The sequence below is a fragment of the Pogona vitticeps genome, chromosome 1 (assembly GCF_051106095.1).
Source record: "Pogona vitticeps strain Pit_001003342236 chromosome 1, PviZW2.1, whole genome shotgun sequence".
In the NCBI taxonomy this organism is placed as follows: domain Eukaryota; kingdom Metazoa; phylum Chordata; class Lepidosauria; order Squamata; family Agamidae; genus Pogona; species Pogona vitticeps.
In genome coordinates, this window is record NC_135783.1 from 210,306,089 (window position 1) to 210,321,014 (window position 14,926).

General features: G+C 40.0%; 1 protein-coding gene across 1 annotated transcript in view; it reads left to right on the forward strand.

Moving 5' to 3' along the window:
- The window catches only part of ITGB6 (integrin subunit beta 6), a 50,023-nt gene that overhangs the window by 20,870 nt on the left and 14,227 nt on the right, over positions 1-14,926 (forward strand). The window contains exons 8-12 of the mRNA XM_072982433.2: positions 3,985-4,074; positions 8,166-8,300; positions 8,938-9,361; positions 9,847-10,069; positions 14,530-14,627. Of these exons, the coding sequence (XP_072838534.2) occupies positions 3,985-4,074; positions 8,166-8,300; positions 8,938-9,361; positions 9,847-10,069; positions 14,530-14,627 (970 nt within the window). The remainder of the gene's footprint in view (positions 1-3,984; positions 4,075-8,165; positions 8,301-8,937; positions 9,362-9,846; positions 10,070-14,529; positions 14,628-14,926) is intronic.

The window sequence follows — 14,926 nt, forward strand, 5'->3', positions numbered from 1 at the left end:
TGATGAGTCTGAAGAGAAACCTTGACTGTCTGTGGGTGCTATCCACTTCAATAAGGACCCTGAAAAATCTGCATCCCGATGCACACGGAGGGCTGACATCCATAGTGGACCTGCTTCTCTTCAACCTCTTGCTGTTCACATAGAAGACAGCACTGAAACTGGAAAAAGAGGGGTGTCTGGGGTGGAATCAGAAATGAATAAGGCTACCGTAAATGCCATGATTCCTCACCTTCAGTCCAAAGTGGTACTGTCATTCTTCCACATTTGTCTGCTACATACGTACTGTATCAGGCCTCGATCTCAATCGCCTTGTTCAAACATGGCACTAAACCCATTTATTATGTAAAAGGAATCAATTTTCTCTGGCCTTGGGTTTAACCATTTTGGGGCTTTGCATCAGGAGAAAGACAGAATATAAAATAAAGACATTCCTTTTAATGCTCCTCTGGCAATATGGAGAAGACTGGAAATATCTGGTTCCTGATTTAACCTAATCTGCAGTTCATCACCGTGCCCTAACCAGGAACTACGGCAGGCTAGAGCAGTGGTTCTTAACCTTTGTAACTCGGATGCATTTGAACTGCAACTCCCAGAAACCCCAGTCAGCACAGCTGGTGGTGAAGGCTTCTGGGAGTTGCAGTCCAAAACTCCTGAGTAACTCAAGGTTAAGAACCAGTGGGCTAGAGCGTCACCCTGAAAGGCCCTCGGCCTTCCCCCTGTTTCACAGGGTCTGCCTGTGCTAGCTTATCAGTTGGCCTGCGTATGCATGGGTGTGGGGACGGGGGAGGCAGCAGCAACAGGAAGGCTGGCAAGGGTGGGGTGGAGGCAATAGGGACTTCACAAGATACGACTCAGACAAATGGGTCCGAGTTGCAAATTGAGTCACGAGTCGCCCCAGAAACTCCCAAGTCGAGTCCAAGTCGAGTCACAGGTACGACTTAAGAGTGATTCGACAGTGAGTCGTGAGTCCCCATCCCTGGCAACTGCACAGTGCAACTGTTCTACGATTGCCTCAGAAACTTTTGGTTTGCAATTCCGCATCCTGGATTTGCTCCATTGAGAACAATGGGGCTTGCACATGTGCAAGGGGGTAGTTAAGACCTCACTGTGCAATTGGAAAAAGAAGAAGAGACATACATCCATGCATGCATTGAATCACTGTGCATGCAGAAAAAGAAAACAGGATTTTGGCCACTGTTGGTTAATCTTAAAAAAAAAATCTAAGATTATTTTTTTATACATACCCCTTTCTTGAAAATGTCACTGATCCATTTAATACATACAGTACAACAAACGGCCTTTTGTCAACAACCCTTGCCCCTCATTCCTTTGTATCCCTTCCAAATACAGTATAGCCATTAGGGGATGTGAGGGAGCTTTCTTTTTTTTTTTTAAAGTCTTTTTGACTTCCACTTGGGACTTGGTTTTGCAAGACTTGCCAACATCCATGACACTTGCCGTTAGGATCCTGCCCATTGTGACATTAAGAAAAGGAACTCTTCCGTTTTTGTACCATTAAGAAATACGAGCTGTTGCTGCAGAAAGAACTCATTATTTAATTAGAAATTATTTAATTATGCAGACGGGAGAACTATAGAAGTTACCCCACATGTGGAAAAAATGCCACTGAAGTCCTCATTGTACTTTTGTGAACACATCTGGGCCCTTGTGTATGAAGACAGACAGCAACGTTTGCCTATGTATGCTCAATTTCCTGCAAGTGTCAGTTAATTAATAAGGTTCTGGGTCAGTTTTTCCATTTCCAAAGAAGGCCAGCTTTAAAAGGGTAGTTAGTACAAGCCACAACCCCTTCTTGCTAATGTTCAGTATAAAAAGACTGAAGCACAGCTCTGCAATGTCATCTCTGAGAGCTTGGAACAGTATGTTTTTAAAGAAGCTTGTTTCTTAATGAAGTGAGGAGGAGCCAAGCCATGTACCCTATCTTGGGCTTATCTGGAAGAAAGGTGGAATAGGACATAAATATATTACAGATGCATCAATCCAAATGAGTTAAGAATCAGTGAACGAACAAGCTCCCACTGTCAACATGTTTCAAGATTCTAAAAATAAAAAATTTCAGTCTCTGTATCTAGAAGACCACACATTATCCACTTGGTATTTTAGAAGTTATGTTATATGCCAGTTGACATTTTGATTTTAGTCACCTCGTTCTCTATTTTAAAAAAGGGAATACAATCAACATATGCTGTGGATGGTGCTTATTATGATCCGTGCCTGTGTTTATTAACCACAATACAGAGAGCTATTTTATAGCCTAATTCAGTGCATACTTGCTCTGAAGAAAATCATACAGAATTCAGATGGGTATGGACCCGTGGAGCTTACTCCCACATAAATATGCATAGCATTGCATACTAATGTCTGCCTAAATGAATCTGAATCATCCCCCATCCATAGGAAGGGCTTCCAGTTGAAGAGCTGAATACTCCCACCAATCTTGCTTCCTGTGTTTTGCTATTTAAAGATCTGTGGACCTGATGCAGTGCCTACACACGTGTCAATGTATGCACACTTGGCGTAGGTCGTAGAGGAGAGGAAAATTCCCCATTGCCTTCCCATACTTCATAAGAGTGCTGTGTCTCCAGAGGACTGGATCCAGAACTTGAATTTTTTTCTTTCTTTTTTTTAAAGTGGCATATCAGCCATTAACTCATTGTTATTATTAGCATCATATCCTAAGTTCAAATCAAAGAGACTTTGCTGATTACTTGAAGAGTATCAGGCACTTTTTAGTTGCACTGTCATTTAGTATTACAGTATTATTATTGTAATGAAGTAGACTACAAAAATTGCACAGACAAAAAATGCACATGAGCATTGTTATGTATTAGCAGGAAACAACAAAAGGAACAAAAGAAAAGACAAAAATGTTGTGGTACCGTAAACACTGCTATATTATAATGTGTGCTTTCACGGAGCACGTCCACTTCTTCAGACATAAGAGGGAGGATACTGAGGCTACATGGCAAGCATTTATACATGGATCTAAGATAAAGAGAGTGGTTAGTTAATGGAGACAAGCTGCTAATTCTTTGAGTCATTGTGGTATTTGTAGTTATGTGTTGCTATTCCACTTCCAATGTATGAAGGTTTTTATAAGGTTTTCAAAATATGTTCAAGGAATACTGTATTTAACTCCCTCTGCCATACCAATTATGTTTCCATTTCTGACTAGAAATTTGAGCCCAGGTGTCCTGCTTCCTAATCTGGCATTCTATCTACTATACCATATTGGTTTATAGATAAGTGAACCCAGATATACGAACAGTTTTGACACTTGTTAACCCTGAAAGTGAAGTGTTTTAGTGAATGTTTCCTTCTCTGCATAACATTATGTTTTAGAAGAGAATGTTGCTTTCATGCCCTAACCAGATCAGGCATCATATCACTGTTCTGTTTTGACAGATGTTAATACTGTGTAGTTGCCAGTATAAAAAGCATAATCCAAGCCCATACTATCCCTTCAGTGAGGAACAGAAAAATATCACTATGCCACTTGTTCACACAGTGCTGGACATTGCAGTGCACATGTACTCATCTCAGTGATAAAATACGGGCCCATCCTCCCATTAATACTTTTCTTGTTCTACTGCCCCTCTAGTCCTCCCATGCAATCAGAAAGATGACTTGAGTGAAATTTAGTTACACTTTTTGCAAAACATATTATGATGGTTCATTATGTATTAGCCAGATACTGAAGTCTGAGACAAAGTCAGGAGAATTATTAAAGAAGGCAGCTTTGAATCGTGGTTTATTAGCCTGGCTTGTGTAACTAACCAGAGTTCATTTTAAACCATGAGTTCTGTCATCTAACTAATGGATGTAAGTGCTGTGTTGCAGGAACAGTGGAACAATCAGAAAAAAGTGACTGCTTAAAAACTCAGCAACAACATAACTATCTCTACTGGAATTAAAGGGATGTGTTACATATTTCCTGATTATAATTATTTTTGTTATTTGCAGAGCTATGCTGATCTTATCCCTGGGGCTACTGTCGGACGACTCCAGCAGGATTCCGGAAATGTCCTTCAGTTGATTATTGATGCATATAAGGTATAACAACAACAACCACAAGAACAGTCCTTAAACAATACTGCTGACTACTTCTAATTAAAGAGTCCCTGTTTCAGTTCCGAGTCACATGCAAAGCCATTCAGCTTGAGAGCAATAAGAATATGTTGAAGCAATGAGGAACTGAAGAGAACTCTTTAGTCAGTGGCAGTCTGCTGCTACAGGTGATCTCTCTCTTTTAGTGGCATTTAACTTAGACAAAAGGGCTTTGGTCTCTAAGTTTACAGTTGTAAGCTTTTCCAAATAGTACCTACTAGTGACAACATGGGATCTAAATGTAGTGAACAGAATAATAACAATAATAAAATAAGTTCCTTTCAGTTCAGTTCCCTAAACCCAGTTGTCTTGCTCATACTTACCTGAGAGTAGGCCTCAATTGATACAGTGGCCCAAATCCAAGGGTGTAAAACCACATACATAAGAGGTATTATTTTTCTTCTCTGGTGGGCTGGCCTTCATGCTGTCGGTCACAAAATTGATCATGAGCCCACATTCACAACCAGTGTAAGATCAGTTATGTAAAAGAAAGCTTGCTCGAGGTTGGGAGGGGGGCACAATGCTTCTGTGACTGTGTCACTGAATACATAGGACTGCACTGAATTTCTGTTTAATAGGCAGGCTGATTACAGGTCCCTAGGGAGGATTTTACAATGTTTGGACAACTCCTAGGGGAAAAAGTCAAAAGGTACACAGAAACATAAAACAGTGCTATCTTTCAATGCTCTTTTCTCACACAGCGCACAGGGTGGCCATGTTTCCTATTTCACACAGAAACAACAAAGAGTCCCATGGCAACTTAAAAGGTTTTAGAAAATGGTACTATTCATGCATGAATGAGCAAGACTAAGTCTAGGTCCAACCACATCAAGGCATCTGTAATAATGGAAGCATCTGCTAAGTTAGTCTTTCAGCCCCATGGCAGCAGACTAACATGGCTATACCTTTGGAAATCCTAACTTAATCATTGGCTTGGGCACGTCGTGAGAATGGCTGATGGTCGGATTCCAAAGGATCTCCTGTATGGAGAATTAGTGCAGGGAAATCGCCCCAGAAGGAGACCACAGCTGCGATACAAGGATATCTGCAAGCGGGATCTGAAGGCCTTAGGAATAGACCTCAACAGATGGGAAACCTTGACATCTGAGCATTCAGCCTGGAGGCAGGCACTGCATCACGGCCTCTCCCAATTTGAAGAGAGCCTTGCCCAGCAGGCTGAGGCAAAGAGGAAGTCACAAAAGCAGCAAAACCAGGGAGCTGGACAGGGGACAGATTGGATTTGTCCTCAGTGTGGAAGGGATTGTCACTCTCGAATTGGCCTTCTCAGCCACACTAGACGCTGTTCCAAGTCCTCCATACAGAGCACGTTATCATAGTCTTTCGAGACTGAAGGATGCCTAACCTTCGGTTTCAGGGGCTCCTAAAGAGCAGTCCTCTATTTGAAGATGCCCTATATTTGAATAGCTCGGTAATCGGTGATACTAAGAGCCCTCTGTCTAAAAGTACCCTAAAATGCTAGATTAAAAGGAAGGACAGGGAGCAACATGTGAACCCACTGAATGCTCTTGTAAGCTAACTAATGGTAGCAGATGAGACAGTGTTCTAGTGACGGTGGGCTGTATATTCCTGTAACTGACTTGTTACATTTCTATACATGTCCCTATGGTCAAACTTAAATTTTACTGCAAACATATAGTAAGCTTCCCCCCTCCCCCCACTGCCTCATCCCACCACCTCATAAATACCAGCGTATACTGGGTAAATAATTCAGTAAAGTAACTCAACAAGAGGAGGGCATTGAGGCCACTCTTCTACCTCATTGCCCTCCTTATGAAAAAAAAAAGCCATCATCATTGCCTTTCAATAAATCATGCTGAAATTTCATGTCCTCTGGGTTTTCCACACTAAAATTGTGGCACATATCCAAGTTGTTGTTCTGCACAGATGAGGTGGTGTTTAAATTCTTTAGAGGAAGTAAACATATGAGGAAACTCTGAGCTGTCAAAATATTTGCTGTAAGATCTTCTCATATTCCCCTTCAAACGTGAGTCACTCACAGGTTCAGTAAGTTAAAAGAGGTTGTCTTCAGAGGTTAAAAACTGCAATGACTTTAAGCGTATGTTTTGCATCTTCAAAACCTTAATTTTAGTCAAAATCTATCTGAAATCAAGACCAGGAGCGTGCAAGATGATAAATAAGGGTGGAAGGAAAGGTCCCTGAATCAGCACTTATGGTAATGTCCATTCAGCAGTTAAAATGTAAAAGGGAATAGGTTAAGCTTCAAACATAGGTTTTGCATAGTGTTTCCTTCAAGGAACATTCAAGCTGCAAACATGCTCACAGAAATGGAATGCACAAGAATAATGTTTCCAACTGACCGCCTATTTACTTATCTATACAGGAAAGCCCATGAATTCCAGCACTTTCTCTCTAGGGTCACTGAGGTCATTTCAACAACGCCTTTACATTCAACTCAATGTTTGTTTTCTTTCTCTCTCTTTTTTCTCCCATGAAGGCAAAGAATTTACCTTCAGCATCTAATGTTGCCCACCCTCAAGGGTTACCAAAACGACAAGAGCTAGAGTTGAATTCTAAATCTAAAGGCAAAGCAAAGCACTCTTAATAGGTCTGCATGGAATTAGAATTACTAGAAGTTCAGATATTCACACACACACCCCTACCCGAAAATTATATTACTCTGGTTATTTCTTCAACGAATGATGCCAGCAATCATTTAAAACCTCCCCCAAATCCTCATCCTTTAAAAAAAATCCTTATTCTTAATCTATAGTATCCACGTTAACTGTACAGTGTGTGAGGACCCCAACTGTACACAGCTGAACATGTGGAGGCATGCTGCAAATGTTTGAATGAAGATGCCCAAGCAAGGGCTGCAGGCTGTGAGCCACCATGATACCACACATATGCATATATGCATATATTCCTAAGCAATGAACGCACATGGTATGCGTATATATACACACACATACCATGTGTGTTCATTGCTTAGGAATAAACATCTGAAAAGAGTACTTCTAAGATATATTTTTAGGATACCTGACCGTCTTCCACATTGATTTCTCTTCATGGTTATTTATTTATTAGTTCCTGTTATATCTCCGGCCTTTCCAATAATGAGCTCAAGGCTATTCTCTTCCCGTTTAGTCTTCACAGCAGAGCTACGTGGTAGGCCAGGATAGGACTGAGTGACAGGCCTGCTGAGTTACTTGTCTGGATTTCTCAAGTCCCAGTTCTGCATTCTAACCCTTATGTCACACAGATTTCTACTGTTTTTCCTCTCTTGTTGTTTCACCTGTTCTACAATAAAGTGTTAACATTGAAGGGTTGGAAAAGATCCTATTGTTAAGAGGAGGTTAAAAGAATTTAGTTGTAAAGACTCCAAACTATAGAAAAATCTTAGTAATACTCTTCTCAAGTGCTCTTGTTCCATTCCAGAATAAACAGCTACAAGAATAATTCATTTTATTAATTTTATTTGTGTAACAAGAGTTCTCACTGTGGTGAATAACAAGAAATAAAACGGTGTAAAATTGAATAAAAGCATGATATACCATAAAGGCACCAGCTGCATAGTAGAAAAACAGCTTAAATCTAAAAGATTTAAAAGGCCTAAGAAAAGGTTTTGTGCCTCACACTGACATGGTACCAAATTAGGCTTCGCTCAGTAGGGCCACACAGGGTCAGAGCATTAAGGCAAATGTGGATATCTTCCTCTTATAATGTTATTTCTCCAGTCACACAAACCTTTCAGTGCTACTTGCCTGAGACTCCAGACATGCAAATTAAACTGTGGTACCTTCCAACTGATCAATTAGAAAATTTAAAAGTAGGCTAATTTGTGAAACCCCGATTGCAGTAAGCTTGCAATATGCTGAGCATACAATCTTTTCCTTTCAAGTGCACTGTGCTTCTAATGATGTGTTAACTGTAGTGTCTGTCTGGTTTGGCCTTCAGAAAACAGCTTCCAAAGCAGATCTCATGGTTCTCCAGGTAAGCACACACTGTGTCTGTCATTCCTTTCTCAATAACCTTGTCTCATTGATGGTGTGTTTAAGGCGCTCCGATCTGAAACTGAGCTGGAGGTGTTAGGAGACACAGATGGACTGGACCTGGCTTTCACTGCCATCTGTAACAATGGCACTGTCTTTCCAAATGAGAAAAAATGCTCGCACATTAAAGTAGGAGAAGTGGTAAGTAGATTTTCATGTCATAACATTCACAGGTAGACAGTTCCTCAATTAATATAGTAAATGCATGAAACAGGGCACTTTCATGCTCTATAGAACTCGATAATTTCGTGAATCAATTGAATACTGATTCTAGATACATATATTGAACAAATTAGGGTCTGATCTATATATCCTATAAATATGCATAGTTATGTAGTGACCTGGAGACATTGCTAATTAGAATCCAAAACACAGTGACTTCAGCAGGTTCAAGATGTTGCAGCTAAATTTCTGGCCTGAAATTTCACTCATTGTTGACCTGTTTCTGAGTATAGTTCAAAGTACTGCTTTTGAGTCTCTCTAAAATCTGAAGATCCAGGTTAGTGAATGATCACGTCTCCCCAAATGTGCTTCCCAGGGTTTTAAGATCTTGAGGGGAAACTATTCATTCAGTCTCGCTGCCCTCAGGGGCCTGCTTGATGAAGACAGGGCCTTTTCAGTGGCTGATACCCTGGGCACTACAGCTAATAAATACTGGTCACAAGACTTTTGTAAGATTTTGTTAGATTCTATTTTAAAAATCCATGCTCTCCTTTTGCCTTTTGTATGCTATTGTGATAGATAGTTAAATCCAGATGGGCTTTTCTTCCTTACCTAGGTTACTTTTAATGTGACCTTAAGCTTGTCTGCATGTGTGAAAAGTAGAAGGCACGTCATAATAAAACCCGTGGGTCTGAATGAAGTTCTGGAAATTGATGTTGAGCCTGAATGCAGCTGCAGTTGTCAGAAGGAAGCTGAGGTGAACAGCTCCAAATGCAATTACGGGAACGGTTCATTCGAGTGTGGGGTGTGTGCTTGCCACCCTGGCTACATGGGCCCTCGTTGTGAGTGTGACGATGAAGAAAAGTCATTGGATACAGCTTCCTGTAAAAGTTCGCCAGAACAGACTTCGTGTAGCGGAAGAGGCGACTGCTACTGCGGACAGTGTATTTGCCAGCTTTCGCCGTATGGAAGTATATATGGGCCAAATTGTGAATGTGACAATTTCTCTTGTGTAAGATTTAGAGGCCTGCTGTGTGGAGGTAAGTTCATCTCAAACTGTAATTCTCAGAAACAACAAAACAAGACAAACCACATAATAAAATCATGGGAAATCAATTTGGATATTATAGAAAAGAAATGGTCTGTTCTCAAGAACAGTAAGTGAGGGACACCATCTAAAAATTAAGAAGGCCGGCATCAGAATTGCACTGTGACATAAATACATATCCACATTTCTTCATCTTACATGAAATGTAAAAAAACTGGCTCATCACGTTTTTTAATATAAAGGTTTGCATTTGAGTTTCTAGGAAAGAAATTACAGGGTAGTGATTGTCCCTGAACATCATGTGGCCTAATTTGGATTTTCAACTGATATAAATTTACAGTCTTGCCATGGTGATTCAGAAACCTTTGCAATCAGCCAGTAAGCTCTATTGAACCCAATGGGATTTACACCTGAGTAGACATGTTTACCATTACACTCTACAGGAAGAATAACTAGCTTCCTTGGTTTTTTTTACAGGCAATGGTGACTGTGACTGCAATCAATGTATTTGCTACAGTGGCTGGACAGGGGAATACTGTAACTGCACTACTGATACAGAAGGCTGTATTTCTGAAGATGGCACAATCTGCAGTGGGAGAGGTGAATGCGTTTGTGGGAAATGTGTGTGCACCCATCCTGGGGTTTCAGGGAATACCTGTGAAAAATATTCTACCTATAATGATCCTTGCAGTTCCAAACAGTAAGTTAATACTCTTATGTTTGGTAAGAAGTTATGTGTTTATGTTGGAATCTCTCATCTATGGAAAAGTACACAAAGTTTTTTCAGAGATATTTAAAATATATATATATATATATTCACAAGTGTTGATAATTAAAAACTTCTTATTTCTGTCCTGCAGCTTTTCCAGCTCCCATGTAATCTTTTTCATTGTGTGGAAGCAATGGGAGCTGTGGGATGGAAGGAGGAGGTCTTTCATTCCCAAAAATAATTATTAGTGTGGAAACATTTGCCTTAGAAATTTGGCAAGGGGCATATTAATATGTAAGGTATCAGGAAAGTGTTTATTAATACCAGCAGGGAAATCAATATATACACACCCTAAGGTGTCAGAAATCCAAAGTTCCAGAATACTTAAGATAGTTTTTATATGTGGTTAGACAAATTACTATAAATAACTTTATTAACACTGATGTTCCTTTCAAGTTTTCTTTCTCACATAATTTCTGTGAATTATCTTTACTTACAAGATGTTTCTCAAACTGTAACCATTTCCGCCTGCACCTGGCCCATTCAGAATTATGAACAGAGTTTATCTGTGTCCTTAACCTGTTGATTCAGAGGATAGGATTCCTGTGTTAATTGTTTTATGAGGCTTCTTTGCTGTTAGAATTGCTAAATTCTAACACATACAGTTATGTGTCAAAAGTTACAATGAAGAGGAATCTTCTCACAGGAGAGAAGAAATTTTTAGTACTTAAAGACTTCCTTCTCCCATCCTACAGTTGCTGTAGCTTCTACACAATGAAATTAATTTATACCGGAGAGATAAAAACTGCATAAAAACTGAAAATTGACTCATGTCAATGACATAATCACTCTTCCATAAACATAAGTTATTCAACAGTATTTCAGCCAATAGTTCCTGCAAAACTAAAGCCTAAAACCATCCAGTAAATGCACAGCAGCAAATCATTCATCAATTCTCAGAAGAATTCCAATCTGCCAATAAATAATAACTGTGTGCTATCAAATCAATTCTGAGTTATGGTGACCCATTCCAGGGTTTTCTGAACAGAGAAAGCACAGAAGTGGTTTACTGTTTTGTTCGTCTTAAGACCGTACAGCTTACTCATAGCTACTCAGGGTGGCTCTTCTCCCAGAAGGCTCAGTGGGGAATAGAACTCCTAATATCTAGTTCCACAGCCAGAGACTGAAACCACTGAGATATCTAGCAGCTTATTTATCAGTACCAACATCAAAATAATAAAAGAAATGGCCAATGCTGTATCTTAAAAAGCATTTCAATTTCAAATTTTGAGGGGGTTTTATAAAAGAGAAATGTAAATATCTTATTGATAAATCTGAAACAAATATCTGAAAAATATCCAGATACATTTCCAGATATGTGTTTCAGCTCTAAGTATGGGGAAGGAACTGATCATGTTTTATTAAGAACAATGCATGTAAATTACTAGTTTTGTCTATTCACCGAGTTGCTTAAACGTCACTCTGTGCTGCCATAATGCCATGTTTCGTCTTGCAGTATCATCAAGGCAGTACCACTCATTGTGACAGGGAGTAGAACAAGTAGCCATGCCCTTTATGAAACACATTTTTTGCTGGCAATGCTAAGCATCATTACATTTTGTAGAAAAAGTTGTCATGCTGTACATGAAACATATCTGCTAGTGATTGTTCATAGGATCAAGGTGCATTCCTTGACAACCTGTTTAAGGTTTGCTAGATTAGTCGTGTGTGTGTGTGTGTGTGTGTGTGTGTGTGTGTGTGTGTGTGTGTGTGTGTGTGTGTGTGTGTGTGTGTGTGTGTGTGTGTGTGTGTGTGTGTGTGTGTGATAGGCCATGTAAAAACAACTTTTTCACATTAATATCATAAATTATTTTCTTCAGCCAGGAAGCTCAGACCTGGCGGAGATCCCAGATGAATCATTAATAGCCTTTCTACTAGCTTCTGTGAATCTTAGTTAAATTAAGGGTTGGGGGGGGCGGCAGTTTCTCTTTGTGGTTACATGTTCTAGCCATTTTGCAATGCATTAAATTATGCTACATCTAAACCACTTCATCAACAAACCTATTTAGCACACATAATATATGCATTTACAACTTTTAAGAATAAAATCTATGAGACTACCAGACCTTCTGACTGCCTGTGCAGATACCATGCTCATCAAGTAGAGCTGATCTGAGACATTTTTGCTGTCTGAAGAAAAAGACAAGATGGTGCCTTATGCATCCTGTATACAGCAGCCATCTGGAGTGGCAGTTAAAATTCTGCTTCAGTGCTGCCAGTGAGACGGCATCCTCTACCGCTTACATCCAGTTTAGAAGGTGCAGGCCAGCTTATGTGGTATCCCCTTTGCCCTCCAGGAAAGAGAACTGAGAGAGGTTTAGGAAGGACAACTGTGAAGCTGCCACCGCTGCCCCCTCCCTCTAGCATCTGCTGCTTAAGGTGCTTGAGGTACCGTAGTTAGCCAGCAGGGCCACCCTTGTAGAAGACACTTTGTCATGAATGTTTAAGATATCAGAGGCCCATTCCATTGCAGTTCAGAGGTCTCAGTGTCACAGCATCAAGGCTCTGGAATGCCCTCCCAACTCAGATTAGAAAAGCATGGCTCTTCAGGTTTTGCCATATTTATCGAAAACCTATTTAGAGATGCTTTCCAGAAACGTAGTTTTGTCCTCGGTTTGTTGTTTTGTCATCATCGGTTTAAAGTTATTTGGTATAATATTTTATTATGTATTGTAGGCTTAGTGTTTTTTAATGTTATCAATTCATAAATTTTATTAAATAAATATTCTAGCAACGTTTGCTGGAGAACAAAAGAAATTTTCTCTCTTTTTCTAATCAAGGTGTTAGCATTGGGAAATAATCTCTTAGGTACACAGTAAGGTGGAAGGTATAAAAGAGGAGAGGTGTTTTGCCCCTTTAGCCGTTGTGTAGAACAGCGGTAGGCAGAATGTGAATCATGTTCCACTGATACAACTCCGGGTGGTTTGCAAGATACAACTCCAGGTGGATCAGCAAGAGTTCTGAATCCCAGTGATCTAGTAATAACATAAATGGTTTTACTGCCCCTTCTAAAATGTTGGTTGCTGAAAAGGAATGGTCAGATGAAAACCTGGAGTGGAATCATATGTGAAAAGAATTGTAAGCCAATACTAGTCACATATTCTTGAACTAAACATGAACTTCAGAAGTACCCTGTCATTTTATGTTTACTTTAATTCTCCATGCGGTAATTCTTCTTGAACTCCTAGTATTGTGCCTGCTCCAGCTGGTAAATCTCACATTTCAAGCAGAAAAAAAAATTCAAAGACAAAGCTGAGCCTGCTAGCCAGAAATCTGCCCACCTTGATGTAGAAGATGGAATTTCAGGAGATGGAACTTGTCATGCAAGTTCTGCCTGCAGAAATCCTTTCTTCTACACTACTATTAAAGGTGCAGGAGGCCTCCCTTCTTCTGCATTCGGCCTCCCGAATACCCAGTACTAGTCTGAACAGAGACTAAAATTATAGGCTATAACACAACATGAAAATTCTATTCAAGTAAAGTACAGGTTCTCCACACTTGATGAGGGGAGTTACAGAATGCATGGGTGCACAAAACCGACATGTTGGAAGAGGCAATCCTGTTGTGTGCATGGAGACTCTCCATGCAAACCAGAATCTCCAGAACCTCTGACACACATGTAGAACCCCCATGGATACAATAGGGTTTGCTGTTCAGAAAGGCTGCTTCACATGAGGACAGCAAAGACAGAGAGACTGGGGATAGCATGATCCCCTTCTAACACATGGAGTACTTTTATCAATCCTGAATAGGGCTGAAGTTGTGACCCAGTGTCCTTTGGGGCATAATTGTGCACTGGATTATGATCACATTCTTTTTCTATATGTAAAGTAGATTGGAAAAGGCTAAATACACCCACCCACACTCTTTTACAATATTCTGTTCGAGAGCAGTCTGTGTATGTATGATAATAAGAACAGAATACAAGAGAGACTAAGGTGTTTTAACTGATGCCAGGTATGCAGAACCCATACATATATAACATAGCTCTGTTCCATTCTATTATCTATTGAGAGCTTGAGAAAAAAAGAAAGATCAGAGGACACTTTAAGCATGGTCTGTTTATTCTGGCCAAGATCCAACGGCATATCCTCCATGATACTAAAAACATACTCCAGCCAGATCCCCAGGAGCAGGTTTTTAGAGTCCATGTAGCATTCTAGGAGCAAGTGGGATGGTGGATCTGCCAGAATGTAGTGCAACTCAGCAGAAGAACACCATTGGAGTGTGGCCTCTTGTTCTTAATTGAAGTAAAAACAAATGAGGAATAATGTATATTGATGCCAGAGGGATTTGAAAGATTTTTTTAAAGATGAAGCCTACTGTTCCTTTAGTTCCTGCTGCCTTGTAAATGATAAAAAGTTGTTTACCTGTTGACTTGTTTTTCTCAGGAGCTGCGTGAAATGTTATCTATCATCTAATGATCAGTCAGAGGAAGACTGCACTGAAATATGTAAACTGGCTGATGTGACTGTCAGTAGTGAAGAAGGTCTGTACATTTTATTTAATGTATTGCTTTGACCTTATTTATATTGGATCATAGTTTTATTAGATATCACTGCTTGCACTTTATGGTTTTGTTGCTGCCCCCCCCAGATGTCTTGAACTACAGTTCCCATCATCCTCAGCCAGCAGATCTAATAAGTCCTCCCAGAAACAGCCTTTCCTTGAGTCTTGGGCATTAGCCCACAGCAACTTGGAACACATTTTTATTCTCTGTAGACTGAATTCTATGTCCCAGAAGATTCTATGTAAGAATCTCTAAAGTCAACAGGCATTCCCATGAGA